This window comes from Typopeltis vanoorti, chromosome 3 (genome assembly GCF_054136105.1).
Source record: "Typopeltis vanoorti isolate ZY-2024b chromosome 3, IOZ_Tvanoo_1.0, whole genome shotgun sequence".
NCBI lineage: Eukaryota > Metazoa > Arthropoda > Arachnida > Uropygi > Thelyphonidae > Typopeltis > Typopeltis vanoorti.
This window is the reverse complement of record NC_143551.1, coordinates 57,701,996-57,723,696: the sequence shown is the minus strand read 5'-3', so window position 1 is coordinate 57,723,696 and position 21,701 is coordinate 57,701,996. Positions and strand designations below refer to the sequence as shown.

The following is a 21,701-nucleotide window of genomic DNA, read 5'->3' as shown; positions in this document are numbered from 1 at the left end:
ATGCTTTCAACTTTTCAACCCAGATACTGCAAATGGAAAAACTATAAATCTTTACAAGAATGCTCTTTATATCAATTTGCAAAGAGTGTATGTACAGCATATTGGATACAATTATTTACAATATGTACTGTGACTCATACATGTACAGCTGCTACCTTATAAATGTTTTATTATTATTATTATTATTACAAGCAACTTCAGGGAGTCCTTAGACTCATCGAGGGAGGCCCTAAACATCATGTCCACACAACTATACGACATTCTCACAGTATCTATCATACCTTGCCTTGAACTCACTCATCGTCATAGCACCCACGACAGACTCTGGCAGCTTATTCCACTCATTTACCACTCTAAAAGTAAAGAACCCAGCTCTAACACCCTTGCTAACCACACTCTTGCCCAGCTTCCATAGGTGTCCCCTAGTTCTCCCGCCACCAGTCCTGATCTCAAAAATATCCTCTGAATTAATCCTATAGAAACCCTTTAGCAATTTGTATGTCTCAATCATATCTTCCCTTTTCCGCCTATCAACTAATTTCTGCAACCCACAAATCTTCAACCTGTTCTCATAAGGTTCATTCCATAGACCTACTATCATCTTGGTCACTCGCCTCTGGATCCTCTCCACCTCCTCCCCATCAAGAAGAAACCTAGGTGACCAAATCTGGGCACAGTTGTCGAGATGAGGTCTTATCAAGGCTCAGTACAGAAGTACAATAACTTGCTTGTCTCTGCTCATCAAAGTATTTTTCAACAACCAAGTGAGTCGATGAGCTGATTTAGCCACTTTTGCAATGTGTCCCCTAAACTTCATCTTCCTATCCACCAACACTCCCAAGTCCCTGGCCTCATCAATCTCCTGGAGTACAGTTCCACCAATGTGGTATACTGCTGCTAATTTTTTCACCCCAAAATGCATAACCTTACATTTTGTCACATTAAATGACATCCATTCTCCTTAGTCCAGAACTCCAATCTATCCAAGTCGTCCTGCAAAATTTTGACATCTTCTGCATTCACTATTGCCCTACCCAACTTTGCATCATCAGCGAACAAATGAACTGTTCCTCTTAGATCCTTCCCTATATCATTAATGAACAAATTAAACAGCAGTGGTCCAAGAATAGAACCCTGTGGCATACCACTAGTCACAGGTCGTCTTTTGGACTCTACTCCTGAATAAACTACTCTCTGATATCTCTCCATCAACCCACCCACCTATCCATCTCACTAACCCTATATCCATTCCCATATGTTATAGTTTACGGATTAGAATTCCATGTGGTATCCTGTCAAATGCCTTACCCAGGTCCAGCAGTATCACCGTAAACCCATTACCCTTATCCAGTTCAGCCGTCACTGTGTTATAAAACTTGAGCAAGTTACTGAGGCATGATCTACCCTTCACAAAGCCATGCTGTCCCCAATACAGTATCGCATTTTCATTAATCCATTCCTGTATTTTTCCCTTGACTACTTTCTCCAAGCCCTTGACAACGACTCCTGATATGCTGATCAGTTGGCAATTTGCAACAGTAGTCTTGGATCCTCCTTTATGCAGTGGAACTATTTTCTCCTCTTTCCACACCTTCGGGACTAAACCAGACCCGAGACTCAGATTAAACAACATGGTCAAGGGCACTGATAATTCTTTAGCCGCTTCATGTAAAACCCGTGCCGGTATACCATCCAATCCCACAGATGTATTCACATTAAGGTTCTGTAATAGACTATTCACCTCCACTTCATTCATCATTATTCCCGTATAAACTAATGGTTCCTTCATTTTTTCTATGTCATCACCTGGATGATATACTCTTGCAAAGTGCTCACTCAGTAATTCCACTATATCGACTAATTCAGTGACCTCCTTACCATCGTCATTCCTTAAAATCATTTTGCCGTGCACAGTTTTTTTTTTTTTTGCTTGCAGCATATTGAAAGAACTGTTTGGGATTCTCTTTAGCTTGCATAGCTAGTTTCCTTTCATAATCCGCTTTTGCCTTTTTTTACCACACTCGTTACCCTTCTGGCCTGCACTTTATACTGTTCGTGTGCCTGCAGGTCACCTCTTTCTTTAAATTCCCTCCACAGTTTCTTTTTTTGCAGCTCAAGCTTAATGGTGTTATTCATCCATTTAACCCCTACTTGTTTTACTATTCGGACCCTAGGTATACAATCAGCCATAACTTCCTGTAAATGCTCTTTGACCACTTCCCATGCTCTATCGACATCTAGCCCTTGCAGTTTTACATACCATGGCACTGATCCAAGCAATCTCCTAAGCTTGTCATACTTGCCAGCACGGTAATTCCACATATACCCTGTCTTAATCGAAAATTCCACACCTTTAGCCACCTCCCAGGTCAAGACCTTATGATCTCTCTCACCAATAGGTGGCAACATGGTCATATTCATTACAGTTAAATTCTCAGATGCTATTACCCGGTCAAGCACTCTCACACTCCTAGTATTTTCAATTACATGCTGTCTCAGATAGTTATCCCTTAATAATTGAATAAAATCCATTTCCTTCCTCAAGTGTGTCCTCTCCTTCTTCCAATCAAAATTACCATAGTTGAAATCCCCCCATAATAATTAACCTCCTTTTTGTTTAATGTTTAATAAAATAAGCAACTGTTTATCTACATCACAAAGTGGTCTCAATACCAAAAACTTCCCATTGGTTTTGAAGATTTTCATTAAATCTATATTTTGTCTTAATAATTCTGATTCTACAAAAAAATATTTTGGGTTAATCAAATATTTTTATAAGTAACTTACGAATAATAATAATTCCAATTTTAATGTACCCAGTAGAATGCTTTTAGCTGAACAAAACTTTTTTTGTGTCTCAATTCAATCAAATACAAACCTGAAATGAACATTTTACATGCAACATTTAACCATGTTGAAATTAATTTAGTCATTCACAAAAGTATACAAAAAGAAAAAGTGAGACTACTGCATTTTTTCAACATGCACATTGATGCCGAGAAAAAATGCAGCCATTTCGTCATTCATGAAAGCATACAAAAAAAAAAGTTATAGACTACTGCATGTTTTACTTCACTCAAAGATGAAGCCAAAGTGTCTGTCCTACATAAGCTCTATAATGAAACTGTTTTATTTTTGAAATGCGAGAGGTGCATTGAGGCCAAGAAAAAATGCACCCATTCCATTGGAAGGTGACTCGTGCATGCCTAACACAACCATTTCATTGAACAGACACTTTGTTCCACTTCATATAAAACTGAAGGTTAAAATTCAAAACTGTAAAAGTATGACATTTACTGTTTTTGTTCAAAGGTGGGAGGATGGAGGACTGAAGATCAAATTGTAGGACATTTGGTAACTTTATCTTAAGGTGGAAAATACGCTCTACTTATTGAAGTTTAATTTTTTTTTTTTTTCTAACTTTGCATCGAGACAATTCTACATACTATGGACCCACATGTAGAGCCTGAAGATGCCTAGGTCTCAACAATATCGTGTGCTATCCAACTCCAGACATGGGGAGTCAAGAAGTCATTCTCTGGTAAGTCCTTCATGCAGCCAATGTGCCCCTGCAAAGCATGCACAGAGAGTATCTTAAAATCAGCCTGAGAAAGTCTGAAGCTTAATAAGTCCATATAACTCTGCAACAACTATACACCTTTAAAAGATATGGTTGCAAAGGTAAATTTTGGTATGATATAGTGTTCTTCCTGAAGTAGTCATACCAAGTATTACCAAGTCTAATTTTAAGCATGATAAGCAGTTTCTCACGATGGAGGGGTAGTGGTGGCCATCCAGCACCCAAAACCTGTGCATCAAAAATTACTAACTCATCTCTTCCCTTTACTACACAGTCAGGCTTCCTTAATTCAATGTTAGTCCTATAGTGGAGTTCTTTACTGCTGTGATTCAACCTATTCTCTACAACCCTTACCTCATTATTACATTCTGTCTTCTGGCTAATATTATATTGGCAAAGTTATGCTATAAGAAACTGATCAGGATAGGGATCTTTCTGTATAAGGGATCTTCCTTATCTGGTTTCAAGGTGATGTGGATCCAGTGGAGGGAAGGGGGGTAGGGGAGGAAGGGAGCAAAGATCAGAATTAAAGATGATACTGGGACTGTGGAATGTAGATAATGAAGACAGACTGAGATTTTGTGGATGGAGACACCAGCAAAGAGAAGAAAGAGGGGTTCATATTGTATATCAGTAGATAAAATTTTTAATTTTATGGAGGATGGGGAGAGGGAAAAGAGGGCATCCTTGGAAGTTGAGAATGAATGTAGTCAAGAAAGAGGTAAGAGCCATATTTTTCTCTCATAGAGCAGTGTGTGATTGGAATGAGCTTCCTTCGGAGGTGGTGAGTGCAGGTAACATGAATGAATTCAAGAGTAGGTATAACAATTGATGTGGTTTGATATGGGTCTCCCTCAATGAATCCCAGGTAAAAATAATAATATATAAAATTCTTAACTCCTGTTGTATGTTGGTCAATCTTAATTTCTTTCTGGCATTCATTGCACTATTTAAAAATTTTTGTTCTACTTATATTCATTTTTAAGTTTTTCAGTTATTTTACACAAAGCTTCTGGTTTTTCATGTACAACAGTGTTTTAATGATATTAAAACTGTCATGTGCATAGTCCAGATCCAAAATTGATGTGAAATTCCATTTTATTCTTCTCCTTATACTTGTATCCATTTTTCTAGTTGTGTAACCATTTGTAAGCAATTTTTGGTGATGAGGTAATGTCATCATCATCATACGTATCAAAGATTTAGGCCTAATATGGCCTGTTCCGGCCTTAGAAGTCATCGTTGAATCGTTTAAGAGGACGTTCTGGTTTTCTTTTTCCTAATGGCTTGTACTTTAAGGTAATGTCTGAGTTAAAAATCATCCCAAGCATCCCAGACATTACATAACCGTGTCTCGCATCTTTATCTCAAAATTTCTGATGTTATCTGCTGTGCAATAACATAGCTATTACTTTCTTGCTACATTCCCATTATTCTCACATATTTGTTAGTGAATTAATTCAAGAACAGGTAAGGAATTTTGCAATCTTAATAATTATCCACAATATTCTATCAATATTGTCAAAAATTCTAACAATATCAAAATCTATAAAATTTTGGTATAAATAAGTTCTGAACTCTATACTCTGTTCGGCTATGTTCTTTAAAGCAACAAATCCTGATTTTACTTGTCTCTCTTCACTCAATTTTACTAGTCTCTAAACTCAAATTGATGAGATACTGATAAATAATAACTGGTTGATGTTAATATAGAGGCAATAGTGATCATGGAAAGAATTTAGTAATTTAATGTTAAAATTAATCACTCTACTTGAAATTGCTAATGCAATTTCAAAAAGAGTAATGCTAGCAAATTTTCAAATGGCAAATTCAACAACGAGATTTATTTGTGCTTATGGTCTATTAAGATTCCAAGAAGGTCCCACTAAGTAAGAAATACAGTAGTTTTCCTGAGGCATTAGAGAAAACATTTGATATAAAGAAAAATGATGGAAGTTTTTTCACTTGGCTATGCTACCAATTATATATTTGGTTTAATCCTTTATCCAAGTGTAAGCAAACAAAGTTTGCTTACATTATACATCTCCTTGCAGACATGTATAATGCTATGCATTAAGAGAAGGGTCACTGCCCAGACCGGTTTTGACCTTTATTGAGGTCTCATCAGTGGGAGCCAGACCCAGAGGGGTGATACTAAGGCGGAAGTAATGGAGAAGTCATATTTCCATAAACCATATACCAGTCTGGATAGTGGACCTTCCCTTAATGCATAGCATTATACATGTCTGCAAGATGTGCTTTGCATTGTGGGATACTAAGGCAAGTGATGAGAAATTATATCACTTTTGCTATGAATTGCCCCAGTCCTGAAAGTACTTCAGGCACAAACTTTGTTTGCTTACACTTGGATTAAGGATTAAACCAAATATATAAAAGAAAAATGAAAAGAAAAAAAAAGGAAAAACTGAATTCTTGTTTGAGCTCTAGACAGCAGCATAAGAAATTAATATCAGTGTGAATATTTAAATATCTTTATGTAATTTTATTTATGAAAGATATTGTTAGTTTAGTTAATTAAAAGTGAAATAAAAGATGTATAAAAATATTGTTATGTTGATAAAATTACATTAAAATGATATTCCGATGTAAAAAAAAAAATATATATATAGCAGTAGTGCTTGTAGTTTTGCTATCAGTTGCTGACCAGTCATTAAGCCTAACCGAATCTCATGGTTTAACTAACTGGTGAAATTAGTTTTATATTTAGCAGCAACAACAAGAACTGGCAAGATGTACATACCTTCTTACATTGTTGGAATTGAAATACCTACAGAAGTTTTTTATAGTGAGTGCATGAAATAGTCATCAAGTGGAAAAGAAACTTCATTGCACTGCCAACAAACATATGCAGTCACAATTACTGAAAACTCCTCTTTGCTGTTTATGATACCCAGTTGTCATGATGTCATTCACACAGTAAAAATTAGAGAATATAGTGTATGTCTGCTGGACATGAGAAAGAGAATTACAGAGAGAGATTTTAAAAAAATGGGGGGAGGGGAAACAGATAGAAAAAGAAAAGGGAGAGTGGTAAATGATTCCCTTAAGAAATAAAGTAAACAACTATAAGGAATAAATGGTGATTTTCAGTGGGTTTCTTATTTGTTTAAGTTCCTGTTGAGAAGTTAATGTATCTTCAATGTTGTGATTTTTTTTTTTTGAAGATTGGATAGCAAGCTATTTTCTGTGTTTATGGAACTGATAGCTACCAAGAGTAAAAATACAGGAACATTCTTAAATAGTTGTATTCTATTTCAGTGCTGAATAGTTGACCTTATGAAGAAAACTGTTAATGTTTTTGGTACTTGCCTTAAACAGAAACTGAATATACTTGCAGCAGAGTATATACTGAAGACACAGGTACAGATAGTCATTTCTTATGTGACTGTGTGCAAGGAAATCTGTTGCTGCTGTTTTTCCTTAGAGAACTTCCACTAACCTAAAAGACATGATTAATGTGGAAGATATGTGTTTCTACTTTCCAGGAAACAAAATTTGTCAAGTTACCTTATTTCTGAGTCTCTGACTGAAATAGGTTAATTTCTGCAGATTTTTTGTACTTAATGTCAGAAAAGATTTGACTCAATGTTTTAAGGTTGTGTGTGTGTGTGTGTGTGTGTGTGTGTGTGTGTGTGTGTGTGTGTGTGTGTGTGTGTGAGAGAGAGAGAGAAAGAGAGAGAGTAGAATGGTCATTAATTAAGTTTTAATATACAGTTTCATTCTCTAAGTTATATGTGTGCACGCATTTTGTTAATAAAATATATAAAAAAGTGAAAGTACAACATATACTAGAACATTAATTAAAAGAAGCTTTAATCAATACTTCTTATATTTTGGCAATGTCACATTGGCATCTTCATGGGAACATAAAACTATGACATGTGCACGCAGGCACTAACAACGAGCAAATGAGGCAGAAGAGAGAAATTAACTTTGTTCCTAGAGTCCTAAAGGTGTCCCTAGCAGGCTATATTGGGTTGTCTTGACTGTTGGGCTGATGTTCTCATGATGCAAGCTTCCCAAATTTGAGGCAGTCTCATGCAACCAAATTTGTTGAGGTTTGGAAAATTTTTTAGAGCTGAGGCTGATTCCATGAACAATCTTTTGTATTTAAATTTGCTGAGGTGTAGTACAGTGGCTTTCTTCCAGCCTATTCTATGGCAGGTATCCAGAGCATGGTCAGCAAGTCCACTGGTGAAACTGGATGTAGTCTTTGTGTTCTGATGTCCTGCCTGTTTGGCCATAGTAGGACAGACTACTATGTCCTCGTTGTTAGTGCCTGCATGCACGTGTCATAGTTTTATGTTCCCATGAAGATGGCAATGTGACATTGCTGAAATATAGGAAGTATTGATTAAAGTTTCTTTTAATTAATATTCTAGTATACGTTATAATTTCCTGAAATAATTTAATAGTCATGTGTTACCAACGTATAAACTTATCTAAAAGAAACAAGTATGGGCAATTTTCATGTAAGTAGCATAGTGAAATACCAAATATATAGGCTTGGGGATAAAAACTATAAAGTTGGGGAAAATATTAGATAATTTAATCTATAATAACAGGACAAACATAAATTAACAACTAATCAACATCACAATGTTACACAAGATGTAACAAGATATTATAGAAGTACTACATAATTAAGTTCACATCGACAATTTTCTTCCAAATTAATCTGTTATTTGTCAGCTCTCCAATACTGGTAAATCTTACATTTCAGTCTTCTAGGGTAGAACTAAATGCATGAAGTCACTTAGTTCTTGGTCCTTTTTCCTACCATCCAGACATCAAACATCTGTTTTGCTAACCTTTCTGTTCTCATTCTGTTTAAATGATCATACTTCCTTAGATAAGTTCTGCTCACACATTCTTAAACTAACAAATGTCAAATTCCTTTCCTTTTTAATATGATTCTGCAAACTGATGCTATTCTGTTTGGTCACCTATTTTTTCTTAGAAATGTCATATTTGTGAAAGTGCAGACTAAAACATACATACAGCATGGTTTGAAAATAATAGGGAAGTTGCCAGAACAATAGTCATCACTAAGATTTTCTTATTGTTTTTATAATTTATTATTATTATTTTCATTAATTATTGATTTCCATTTTGGTCGAATTAACATTTCCAGTGCCCTGTGGATAGGTTAAGAACCCTGCCCAATCACCAAATCATACTCAATTGGATTTTTCCTCTGGTTTATTCTGAAGAATGCAGTTTACACTCCCAAATCCTGGAAAACTGAGAAACTTAAACAAAAAAATTGCCCATACTTGTGAACAAATCACTCTGGATTTATATCAGGTGTGACACTCTGTGGTAAAAAAGAATTGTTAAATGCATTGAATGGATAAAGCTTTGAACAATTTCTGTATTAGCACTCTGTTTTGTTGTGTTAATAAAAATTTTTTGCTTAAATGTGGAACTGATGACTGCGCTATTCCTTCTTGGCCAGTTTGTATTCATATCATTCAAGAAAAATAAATAAATGTTCTGAAGACTATTGAACAGTATAAAAACTGAAGATATTCTGGATGTCTGGAATAATTTAGTTTGAAGAAACATAAAATACATATGTAAACACAGTGGAAAGATATTTAACTGTAATTAATACAAATATTCCAGTTTAAGTTTCTTAATAAATCATCAGTTTAACAAAAATGGAATTGGGAAATTCAAATAATACAATTGCATAGAAAAGGCTATCTTTTTCCTGTGCAGTCGTGAGAGCCACGTAATAATACTATGTATCAGGATGTGATGTAGGAGTGTCTCTCTCTCTCTCTCTCTCTCTCTCTCTCTCTCTCTCTCTCTCTCTATATATATATATATATATATATATATATATATATATATACACACACACACACACATATATATACACACACACACAAGGGTGATCTGAAAAGTTCTTGGCCTAACAATAAAAAAACTAATTAATAATTTCAAAATTATTTTTCTTTTTCAACATATTCTTGTTTAAGACTAATACATTTATTCCAGTGACTCCAGCACTATTATCCTATCCCTGTAGTGGTTCTCAGTAAGATCTGCGAAATACCTCTCTACAGATGCAATCACCTTTTGATTTGAAGAAAAATGCTGACCAGCGAGGAAGAGTTTTAGTTTTGGGAAGAGATAGAAGTCAGAGGGAGCCAAATCTGTGGAATAGGGTGGATGTTCCAACAATTCATATTCATAGTGCAGATCTCTTAATTTTCTCATTGCCAAAACATCTTTGTGGGCAGGTGCATTGTCCTGATGAAAGATGATTTTTTTTTCCTTCTGCAAACCAGGTCTTTTCTCACGAATTTTTTTATGTAGTCTGGTTAAAAGATCGTAATAATATTCCCCAGTTATTGTTTTACCCTTTTCAAGATAATTAATAAACAAAATGCTTTAGCATCCCAAACACCGATGCCATGACCATTCCTGCTTATAGAACCGACTTTGTCTGCTTTGGCGCTGAACAACTGGCTTCAGTCCACTGTTTTGACTGCTGTTTGGATTCTGGTGTGTGTAATGATGAATCCAAGTCTCATCCATAGTAATAAATTGACACACAAAATCAGTTTCATTCTTGTTAAAATGCTCTTTCCAAAACAGGTCTTTTCTCACGAATTTTTTTAGTGAAAAATTTTAAAACAGATCATGTGGATACTCAATTTTATCCATTTCAAGGCCAAATTTATAACACTTTTTGGATTTAATAAAGGATTGGTAGTTTAGAAATGTGTTATTAATGGATCTGAAGACCAATCCCACATGTAATTACTAATACCAACCACAGGATTTTCTATGCGAGATTTTCATGCGAGTGTATTTTTGATCTGCTGTGAGCAAGCATGGCACCCATCTTGTGCAAAGCTTTTTCATTTGCAATTCTTCATGCAAAATATATCCTGCACACTCTTGAAATACCTATAGTCTCAGCAATTTAATGCACGTTGACTTTTCGGTCATCCAATACCATATCGTGCACTTGATCAATGATTTCTGGTGTTCTTAAACTTTTTTGGATCCTTCATGTGGATCATCTTCAAGGCTGGTACGGCCACATTTAAACTCAGCAGCATATTTCTTAATTGTCGAAAATGAAAGAGAAGAGTGCTCATAAACTCTTATGAACTTTGAATGAATTTCTTTTGGTATTAAACCTCCTTTTACAAAGAATTTTATAACAGATCATGTGGGTACTCAATTTTATCCATTTCTAGGGATACAGACAACATTTTTGCTTCAGACTGCTGTATAAAACAAACTACTCGATAGACTGACTTGCAATTTCACATGGATGCTTGACAGATGTACCAACTTAGAAAAAAAATTTTTTTGCCGGTAGTGTTGCCATCTATGGTTGAGGCCGAGAACTTTTCAGACCACTCTTGTGTGTGTGTATATATATATAACTAAGAAATACAATTTCCCAAATTTTGAACACAGACAACCCATCATGAAGGTTTATGCAGTAAAGAAAGCCATCAAAGATCTGTTATAAAAAGAATTTTAAAACAGATCATGTGGATACTCAATTTTATCCATTTCAAGGCCAAATTTATAACACTTTTTGGATTTAATAAAGGATTGGTAGTTTAGAAATGTGTTATTAATGGATCTGAAGACCAATCCCACATGTAATTACTAATACCAACCACAGGATTTTCTATTTTCTGGGTATGCTATGAATAGATTACATGGAAATACAGACAGGAAATACATATCAGGAATTTGATGAAATGCAGAGCTCAAAGTGTCAAGACTCACAGACTAATATCTTTATGTTGCTGAATCAGCCCAACTCCAGTACAACAAATTGGCATCATCATCAGAACAAAAGACACAAAGCAGAAATGAGCCATCAGCACTTTCTTTAAAAAGATTCTAATTTGTGGAAGCAACTGTGCAATAATTTAGCATTATCCCGGAGGATCATGTGGCTGGTATTAGTCAATGTATCTTCAGCAAGGCCAAATTTATGACACTTTTTGGATTTAATAAAGGATTGGTAGTTTAGAAATGTATTATTGATGGATCTGAAGACCAATCCTACATGTAATTACTAATACCAACCACAGGATTTTCTATTTTCTGGGTATGCTATGAATAGATTACATGGAATTTCTAAATCACTTAGGGATTTGAACAACGTAGATCCGAATATAAATTAAATTATACTTTAATAAATATTTCCGACATTTTGGCAACGTCGCGTTGCCATTTTCAAAAGGAACTTACAAAAAGGCACGTGCACGCAGGCACTACAACACAGTAATGAAGGTATGAAGCTATCATTCTCCTAGAAGTCCTGATGGTGCCCTCTAGCGGGCTAAGTAGGTGTTCTTGGCCGCTGGGATGAAGGTCTGCTGATGTATGCCTCCCAAATTTGGGGCAGTCACATACAACCAAATTTTTTGAGGTTTGGGGAGTTTCTTAGGGCTGAGGCTGATTCCATAAATGTCTTTCGAATTTGTATTTGCTACAGTGTATTACTGTAGCTTTCTTCCACCGTATTCTGTGACGTGTATCCAGAGCATGGTCTGCAAGACTAGAATGGCTGTACTTGTGAAACCGGATGTAGTCCTTGTGTTCAGAAATTCTGATATTCACTGTCCTGCCTGTTTGGCCAAGGTACGACAGTTTACAACTGCAAGGGACCTGGTATACACCAGGTAGGTCTAGAGGAAGTGGTTGGTCTTTGGTGGAGCGGATAAGGGATGCCAATTTTCTGTAAGGCCTGTAACAGGAGGTGAGGTCATGTTTTTTTAAAATTTTGGTAATTTTTTCCAAGGTGCCTCGGATGTAGGGAATGGTGATGGCTTTAGAGTAATCTTTGTTGTGGAGGGGGGGGGGGCTGTGGTTTGTAGGTTTTAATATTTTTTGGATTTTGGGGGGGGGGAGGTAGCCATTGGCTGAGAAAGTGTTGAGGATGTAATTTAGTTAAGTGTTTAGGGCCATGTTGTTAAAACAGATTAGTTTAGCCCTGTTGTATAGTGTTTTCACCACTCCATATTGTTGTGAAGGGGGGGGGGGGAATTGTTGGTGAATGTATCTGCCTGTATGGGTGGGTTTTCTATAAACCGAGAAAACCAAGGTTCCATCAGGCTGGCGGGTGACTAGTGTATCTAGGAAAGGGAGGCTGTTGTTTTCCTCTTTTTCCAGGGTGAACTTGATTCTGGAGTGTTGGTTGTTTAAGTGTGTAAGGAAGGAGAGGAGTGTTTCAGAGCCATGTGGCCAAATAGCGAACACATCATCATCAACGTAGCAGAGCCATATGGTTGGTTTTTGTGGGGTAGAGGCTAAGGCTTTTTCTTCAAAGGTCTCCATAAAGAAATTGGCCAAGGGTGGGGAGAGTGGTGAACCCATGGCTGTCCCCTCTATTTGTTTGTAGAATTTTCCGTGCCAAACAAAATAGCCTGAATTCATTGTGAACTGAAATAGGGCTGAGATATCGGGAGAAAATTTAGCTTGGATTAGCTCTAAAATTTCCTTGAGTGGGACATTTGTGAATAAGGAGGAGACGTCAAAGCAGACCATGGGCTGAGTTTTTTTATGTGTGATGGTGTGTTGCCAGTATAGTGTGTGAGCTCTTTGGCCAAATGTTTAGCTAATTTGTATGTGGGGGGGAATCAATGCCATCCACTATGGGACGTAATGGCACATTTTCTTTATGTATTTTTGGGAGTCCATAAATACGGGGGGGGGGTATCAAGTTAAACTGCTTTAATCTGTTGGTAACTTCTACAGGCCAAGAAGTAACTTTCTTAAGGAGCCTGTGAAGTTTTCTGATTTGTGAGTTGGTGGGATTATATTCAATAGGGAGGTAAGTAGCCTGATCTAATAGAAGAGCATTAAGCTTACCTTTGTAGTCCTTTTGGTTAAGTACTACAGTTGCATCATTTCCCTTATCTGCTTTGGTGATAAGGATTGATAAGGAATAATAAAGAATTAGTTATCACCAAAGCAGATAAGGGAAATGCAACTGCAGTACTTAACCAAAAGGACTACAAAGGTAAGCTTAATGCTCTTCTATTAGATCGGGCTACTTACTTCCCTATCGAATATAATCCCACCAACTCACAAATCAGAAAACTTCACAGGCTCCTTAAGAAAGTTATTTCTTGGCCTGTAGAAGTTACCAACAGATTAAAGCCGTTTAACCTATACCCCCCCCCCCCGTCCCCGTATTTACGGACTCCCAAAAATAAAGAAAATGTGCCATTATGTCCCATAGTGGATGGCATTGATTCCCCCACATACAAATTAGCTAAACATTTGGCCAAAGAGCTCACACACCCTTGGCCAATTTCTTTATGGAGACCTTTGAAGAAAAAGCCTTAGCCTCTGCCCCACAAAAAACCAACCATATGGCTCTGCTATGATGATGATGTGTTCGCTATTTGGCCACATGGCTCTGAAACACTCCTCTCCTTCCTTACACACTTAAACAACCAACACTCCAGAATCAAGTTCACCCTGGAAAAAGAGGAAAACAACAGCCTCCCTTTCCTAGACACACTAGTCACCTGCCAGCCTGATGGAACCTTGGTTTTCTCAGTTTATAGAAAACCCACCCATACAGGCAGATACATTCACCAACAATCCCCCCCCCCTTCACAACAATATGGAGTGGTGAAAACACTATACAACAGGGCTAAACTAATCTGTTTTAACAACATGGCCCTAAACACTGAACTAAATCATATCCTCAACACTTTCTCAGCCAATGGCTACTCCCCCCAAAAAATCCAAAAAATATTAAAACCTACAAACCACAGCCCCCCCCCCCCTCCACAACAAAGATTACTCTAAATCCATCACCATTCCCTACATCCGAGGCACCTCGGAAAAAATTACCAAAATTTTAAAAAAACATGACCTCACCTCCTGTTACAGGCCTTACAGAAAATTGGCATCCCTTATCCGCTCCACCAAAGACCAACCACTTCCCCTAGACCTACCTGGTGTATACCAGGTCCCTTGCAGTTGTAAACTGTCATACTTTGGCCAAACAGGCAGGACAGCGAATATCAGAATTTCTGAACACAAGGACTACATCCGGTTTCACAAGTACAGCCATTCTGGTCTTGCAGACCATGCTCTGGATACACGCCACAGAATATGGTGGAAGAAAGCTACAGTAATACACCATAGCAAATACAAATTCGAAAGACTATTTATGGAATCAGCCTCAGCCCTAAGAAACTCCCCAAACCTCAACAAATTTGGTTGTATGCGACTGTCCCAAATTTGGGAGGCATACATCAGCAGACCTTCAGCCCAACGGCCAAGAACACCTACTTAGCCTGCTAGAGGGCACCATCAGGACTTCTAGGAGAACAATAGCTTCATACCTTCATTCTCAGTTACTGTGTTGCAGTGCCTGCGTGCACGTGCCTTTTTGTAAGTTCCTTTTAAAAATGGCAACGTGACATTGCCGAAATATCGGAAATATTTATTAAAGTATAATTTAATTTATATTCGGATCTACGTTGTTCAATTCCCTAAGTGATTTAGAAATGCATAACCAACGTATAAGCCTGTCTACGAGAGATTACATGGAAAGAAAGGTATATCATCAAATTCCTGATATATATATATATATATCAGGAATTTGATGATGATGGAAATGCAGCGCTCAAAGTGTCAAGACTCACAAACTAATATCTCTATGTTGCTGAATCAGCCCAACTCCAGTACAGCAAATTGGCATCATCATCGGAACAAAAGACACAAAGCAGAAATGATCATCTTCAGCAATTCAGTGTTATAAGAACTTTCTATAATCTACCATTATTGAAAATGGTAATAGTGCACAGCTAGTACACAGCAGGGAATTAATAAGACAAAATTAACTACTCACAAAATAAATAAATAAATAAAATGATTTTTCAATTATCCAACCTTCAAATGAATGAACCTTCAGCTGACAGACCCTTTAATGAGTCCGTGTGTCAAATGACTTCTGGTACAACATCCTGCAATTGTACCTTCGGTTATCCACCCCTTCAATTATCCAACTAGCAAAGTGCTCTCCTCCTGTGTTGGATAATTGAGAGATTACTATACATAACGAATGAAATAAAACTGCATAATTAACTATTGGCTATAGTTTAATATTCTGGAATCCTGCTGTCTTGCTTGAAGACCAGTGGAACCCTGTATTGTTAAGAATCTACAGTTCTATTCTTTAAGAGATTCTTAAATCACAATTTTTGTTGATATTTAGGTGACTGATTAACATTTCACAAGCTTCTTCGAATTTCAATTCATACTAGATTTTTGCAATAAGGAATGGGTGCCTTTCCAATCAAGGTCTGTGGCATAATTAAAAGAGCCTGCTTTCACATAATTATTGAATTTCATGTGTTGTTTAGGTCCTTTCTTCATTTCTTAATGAAACTGTGTGTTTGTCCTACTTCACTAACCTATGTTAAGTTACAGTAGCATATGATTCAGTATAAACCTGGGTCAGTTTTGGAAAGGGAGTGGATCCTTGAAAGAGCTGAGTGGGCTCTTTAATTTTGCAGGTGGTTTAAATGTAGTATAATATTCCTTTATCCCATTCATTCCTCCAATAAGTAAAGTGGGGGATTCAAAATCATCAACCATATAGATTTGATTATAAGAATATACTTTCATGTGTATCATGCTAAATGTGAAAACACCACATATATTCAGCATAACAGTACATCAAAATTGAAATTTACTCTCATTCCTATATGTCTATGTTGTTGTTCATAGACTGTTTATACAAACACCTAAAATGAAAATAATTTTGCAAATAACTGAAAGCAAAATTACATGGAAAAGGAACTCAGGAAAATAACAGTTTGCATAACAACTAATATGATAAAGAAATCAGTCTTGACAACACAAATATTGCAATCCCATACAGGTAGTTCCCACTTTATGAGTTCTTTTTTTCAGGTATCAACACAATCAAAAATATGAACATTAACTGCAATAAACAGATGCCAAACATTCATAAATACACTAAGGCATTTCAAACTGCATGCATAGCTATACAATATGGTACAATTGTGCTCAGTTTACTGATAATTTTGAAGCATTTTAAGAACCAGCAGTGATCGTACAAAATTAAGGAGAAATGGTCATTAATACTACTAACCAACTGCAGCTTGAGGTTTCCACAACTGACATCACTGAACTGCTTCAAGCACACAATGAGAAGCTGAGGAAAACGATTTAACAGCTGAAACTTCTTGTTGATTACTTCACTTCAAGTGGATTGGCTTAACAGAGCCTTTCAACACATAGAAAAGTAACTGAAATTTTTGAATCACATGGTTCAAATTGAGTGCACCATTAGAAAGAAAGCTACAGATTTAAAAAATGCTTATGCATGCTATCATGAAATTTATAAAGAAAAGAGAAGACAAGACTGTCTTGTAAACAAACGACTAATAATATACTATACTTTAAAGGCTATGATTTCATACTCTGAATTTTTCTGCAAGAAAAAAAAAATTACGCTTTCATTTCTTTGGATAAATAAATCATTGTCTAAGAATAAGATATAGCTAAATTTCGCTGTGGAGAAAGTAATCCCTGTTCATTACATCTATGGAAAAGAAATTCCCACTTTACAAGTGTATAATTAATGCATAAAGTAGGGGGAACTACCTATACTCTTAGTATTCAATGTAAAAGTATGCACAATATTGTTATAATAAAAGAATACACGGTAGCTTATGATTCTTTTCTTATTTTTTTTTTTTGAAAGGGAAGGGAAAGTCAATGTTGAAATATGATAAAACTGCAAATAACAGACATCTGAAAAATCAATTTCTATGTATACAGTTAAAAAAAAAAAGTCCAATTTCATGTAATTCAATCATACGAAAATGAACTTGAACACATTACTCACTTTTACATCTTCATCAAGTTTCATAATTTTTTTTATACGAGCCAATGGCAACTCTTGATTTTTAAAGTCATTCTGAAATAAAAAAATAAAATAAAAAAATTAATTAATTATAAATAGTACATGAAACAGGATTTCAAGGACCCACGACACATAGCCTAAAGTACACTGGTGTCTAAAAGCTAAGCATGAACTACATTGTTACCTGTATATGAAAACATTTTCATGACTACAGCTAAATGTGGACATAAATTTATTGCCAGAATATTAATAAATTATATTACACAAAAAATGTGTCATAAATTTCGTAAAAATTAAATTGTAATACATTTTTGGCAATAGTTACAAATTTCATAAGGACACAGTTAAGAATTAATGTGCTTACAGAAAACTATGTGGAGAGACATTTCAGTATAGAATATGTCCACTCCAAACTGCAATGCAGCTCTCACAACATTGTACCATGCTTAGCACCAAGTGATTCAGGAGTTCATGAGGCAAACTGGCTCAATCCTCCTTTAGATTTCATGGATAGGACTGTGTTTGTTTTCTGGAGGGGGAATTTCGAGCGGCAATGCATCTCACTATTGCATCCCAAACATGTTCTATGGCATTGGGATCTGGGGAGGGTGCTGACCACTTGAATCAGTGAATATCCTTGTTTTCCAGAAGTATCTCCACTGCTCATGTATGATGCAGTGTGGCACTGTTATCCATAAAAAATACTTCTTCACTTCTTCGCCTACAGCACGGGAAACAATCGAACATGATGTTGAAGAATTTCACTGCAATATCGTTCACCAGTCATAATCCTTTTTTCCAGCACTTGTAGCTTGATGTGCACCCATTAAGCATAATCCCTCCCAGCTGCCATATATAACCCTTTCAAGACATTTTTGTGATGGTAAGCTGTACCACTTTCACAGCAGATCAAGTGTCATCTAGAATCAGACAAAAGATTAAAATGACTCTCATCTGAAAAGAGTACATTAGCTCATTGTATCTTGTCTAATTTTTATGGATATAACATCACTGAAAACGTGTTCTATGATGAATTGTGGATAAATGGATGCGGACTACAGACCTTTTGGGCATACAGGCCTACTTGTCACAGACATCTTGCCACAGTTTGTTGAGATATCAGCATACCTCTGCTTGAATGGGGCCAACTTGCAAGCTGACCTGCCATGGTGTGTCAATTACGTTTTGCTGTTATAAGGTGCGTCACCTTTTAGCAACTCGTATACGAAAATATGACTTCTGCACTACTCCAACCTTAGTATCACCTCTGGGTCTAGCTTCCACTGATGAGACCTCAATAAAGGTCAAAACTGATCTGGGTAGTGGCCCTTCCCATAATGCATAGCATTATACATGTCTGCAAGGAGATGTGCTTTGCATTATGGGATACTAAGGCAAATGATGTGACATCATGAGCTTCTTTATACGAGTTGCCCTAGTCCTGAAAATAGTTCAGGTGCAAACTTGTTTGCTTACACTTGGATAAAGGATTAAACCAAGTATAATAAATAATTTCTTTGTGTCTTTAATTTAAAGTTGGTAAGGGGTTTATAAGTTAATGCTGAAGAGGTTTTTTTTCATAAAATGTGGTAAACTGGGGAAAAACAAGAGGTCATCTCTGGAAGCTGTATAAGAAGGGGTGTGACCAAGTGAGTGAGAAACAGGTTTTTTGCATGGATAGTTGTGAATGATGGAATGCATTGCCTGAGAGCTTGGTCTCTGCAGAGAATTTGAATCTGCTTAAGGCATGGTATGATGAGCTGTGTGTATGACAAAAGGGACCTCCTACATGAGTCTCTGACTAAATGGGATCTTATGATAATAATATATACAATAGTTGTTTTAATTCTAGTTGTTTTCTTTGTTTGTTTCTTTGTTGACTGTAGTAAAAAGCTATAGTTTTTAATCTTAGACAGGATTAGTAAAGGAATTTGCCCCCTTTTGTTGGAATCTTTTAATACCTGAATTTAGATTTCAAGTGAGTGAGTGTATGAGAGGAGGTGTAATCTCTTCTCGTACAGTTTTCTTCATGCAAATAATTATGTTTGTATAGTTATTTAATTAAACATTGTTTTTTTTTTGTATTACAATTTTTCTTGTTTTATTTTAGAGATAAAGATAAGTGAAAGTAACATATGAGTTTTAATAGTTTGAGGAAAACCAGTATTGTTTTCAAGTTAGATGAATATGTTGGAAAGAGGCCAGAGACACTTGATACTCGTGGTATGAACCAAACCCATTAACCTAAAACCTGAAAATAATATATATATATATATTATATTATGCCAGCCTGGTTGGCCAAGTGGTTAGCGTATCCACCCTCCAGCCAAAAGGCTGCGGGTTCGAATCCCGTCGTGGGGATGGATGTTTTTGATTGTCTCTGGAAATACTAGTGGTGGGCAGTAGATGGCATTGGTGTAGTTGCAGTTCATCGTAGTTGGTGGAGTCAGAGCTGTAGAACCCTCCTGCGATGAGTCTTCGGACTCCCTGGAAGTGTCACATAATAATAATAATAATAATAATAACAATAACAATATGGGTTTTAGATAGGTGTCCGTGCGGTTAGCCTAGTGGCTTTGCGCTTCGCAACCATATGCCTGGGGAAGGAATGTCCTAGGTTCGATTCCCGTCGGAGACGTGAGGAGCTGAAGGATCTTCCTCAGCCATAGCCAAGTTAGCCGGTCTTGGGCGCGGGCAGTAGGGTTTTTTCCGCCAGTTTATCTGGTGTTTTTCATCCCGCAAGCAGGCAAACTGGCCCCTTGAACACACACGGATCTACAGCCAAGAATACCTTGAGGCATAGGAGTGACCATTCTATCCTCGTATTTCGGTTACGAAATCCAAGCATGCTTGGAAGGTTGTGGGCCTTAAAGGCCTGTTAAAGCCATTGGGATAGATAGATAGGTTTTAGATAGGTGTGGGTAAACAAATAAATTTTCAGATTAATACAACAGAATTAGCAAAGTTGATATGGTAGGAAGTCAAGTGAAGAAATTTGTATGGAATAAGGGAGAAATTAGTCTAAATAATAAACTAATGTTGGAAGTTTTTCCACTTGGTTATATTATAAATTAAAGATGCCAATAAAAAAATTATATGCTCTGACTAAGCTTCTGCTCATCTAACTCTAAAACTTGTTCCTAATGAGTCATGAAAATTATCCTTACTGCCATGAAGGCCTTCATTCCCCATTCTATCCAAATCTTTATCTACTTCCCAAGCACTGGATGAACAGAAAGTGTATTAAAGCAGCCAAAGAAAAAACTCAGCTTACTGCAGGTGGCTAACATCAAGAACTCCAGCTTCATCCTCAGCCTATACAAAAGTGCACAACAAATGCCGAACAGTCATCAGCAGATTTAAATCAGATTTCATAAAAGCTAAAGCAAAACACTTGTCTCCTTTCCAAGGAACTGGAAGGCACTTAGCTGTGCCTTCCAGTTCCTTGCTAAGGCTATGGGATGCAACTTCTGCTCACCTTCACTTCCACTTCTCTCTTCCTGATGGCACCTAATCCAAGAATAAAGTAGACCCCCCCACCCCCAGGATCTCTCTTTTCCTCAGTATATTAGGAAACAGTTCCTTTGAGGAACTGTTTCCTAATATACTGGAATCCAGGCACCTTACGTCTCCTGTAGTTTTTCGACAAAAAAAGACATCAGAAACAAGACATCTGGTCCTGATGGCATCTCTCCAACTGTCCTCAGATATTGTGCTCTAGAGATAATAATACCTGTCTTGCAGTGGAATCAGAGTGCCCATTTAGGTTGGGTTTGCTGTCGTGTAGCATATGCAAATGCACTATAAAATTCACGTCAATTTGAACGTATGATTGCATTTTTATTGATGTATGAAAATTTTAAGAGTGCATAGTGCATCAGCACTCATCTTAATTGGTTCAATGCAATAAAAATTGTAGGATAACTTTGAATACTTTAATTTATCAATTAAGATAATTTTAAATATGCAAAGCATAAAGGTCAAATGAAAAATAGATATGCTTCATATGCGGCATTTACGTGAGAAACACAAAAGGTTTACACTTTGTGGTGAGATTATCACTGGCAAATACTAGAGTGAGACATGAATTATTTAATTTTGATATGATTTTTAAACACAGCAATATAATATGCACAGAAATCGGAAAAAGTAACTTGGGAAATTATTATTTTTCTGGACTGAACCAAAGAA

The 21,701-nt window shown here is 36.5% G+C and overlaps 1 protein-coding gene across 3 annotated transcripts in view; it reads right to left on the bottom strand.

Moving 5' to 3' along the window:
* The window catches only part of Nf-YC (nuclear factor Y-box C), a 211,168-nt gene that overhangs the window by 120,554 nt on the left and 68,913 nt on the right, over positions 1–21,701 (bottom strand). For all 3 annotated transcript variants that reach the window (XM_090415626.1, XM_090415627.1, XM_090415628.1), the window contains exon 3: positions 17,493–17,564. In XM_090415626.1, coding sequence (XP_090271752.1) covers positions 17,493–17,564 — 72 coding nt within the window. The remainder of the gene's footprint in view (positions 1–17,492; positions 17,565–21,701) is intronic.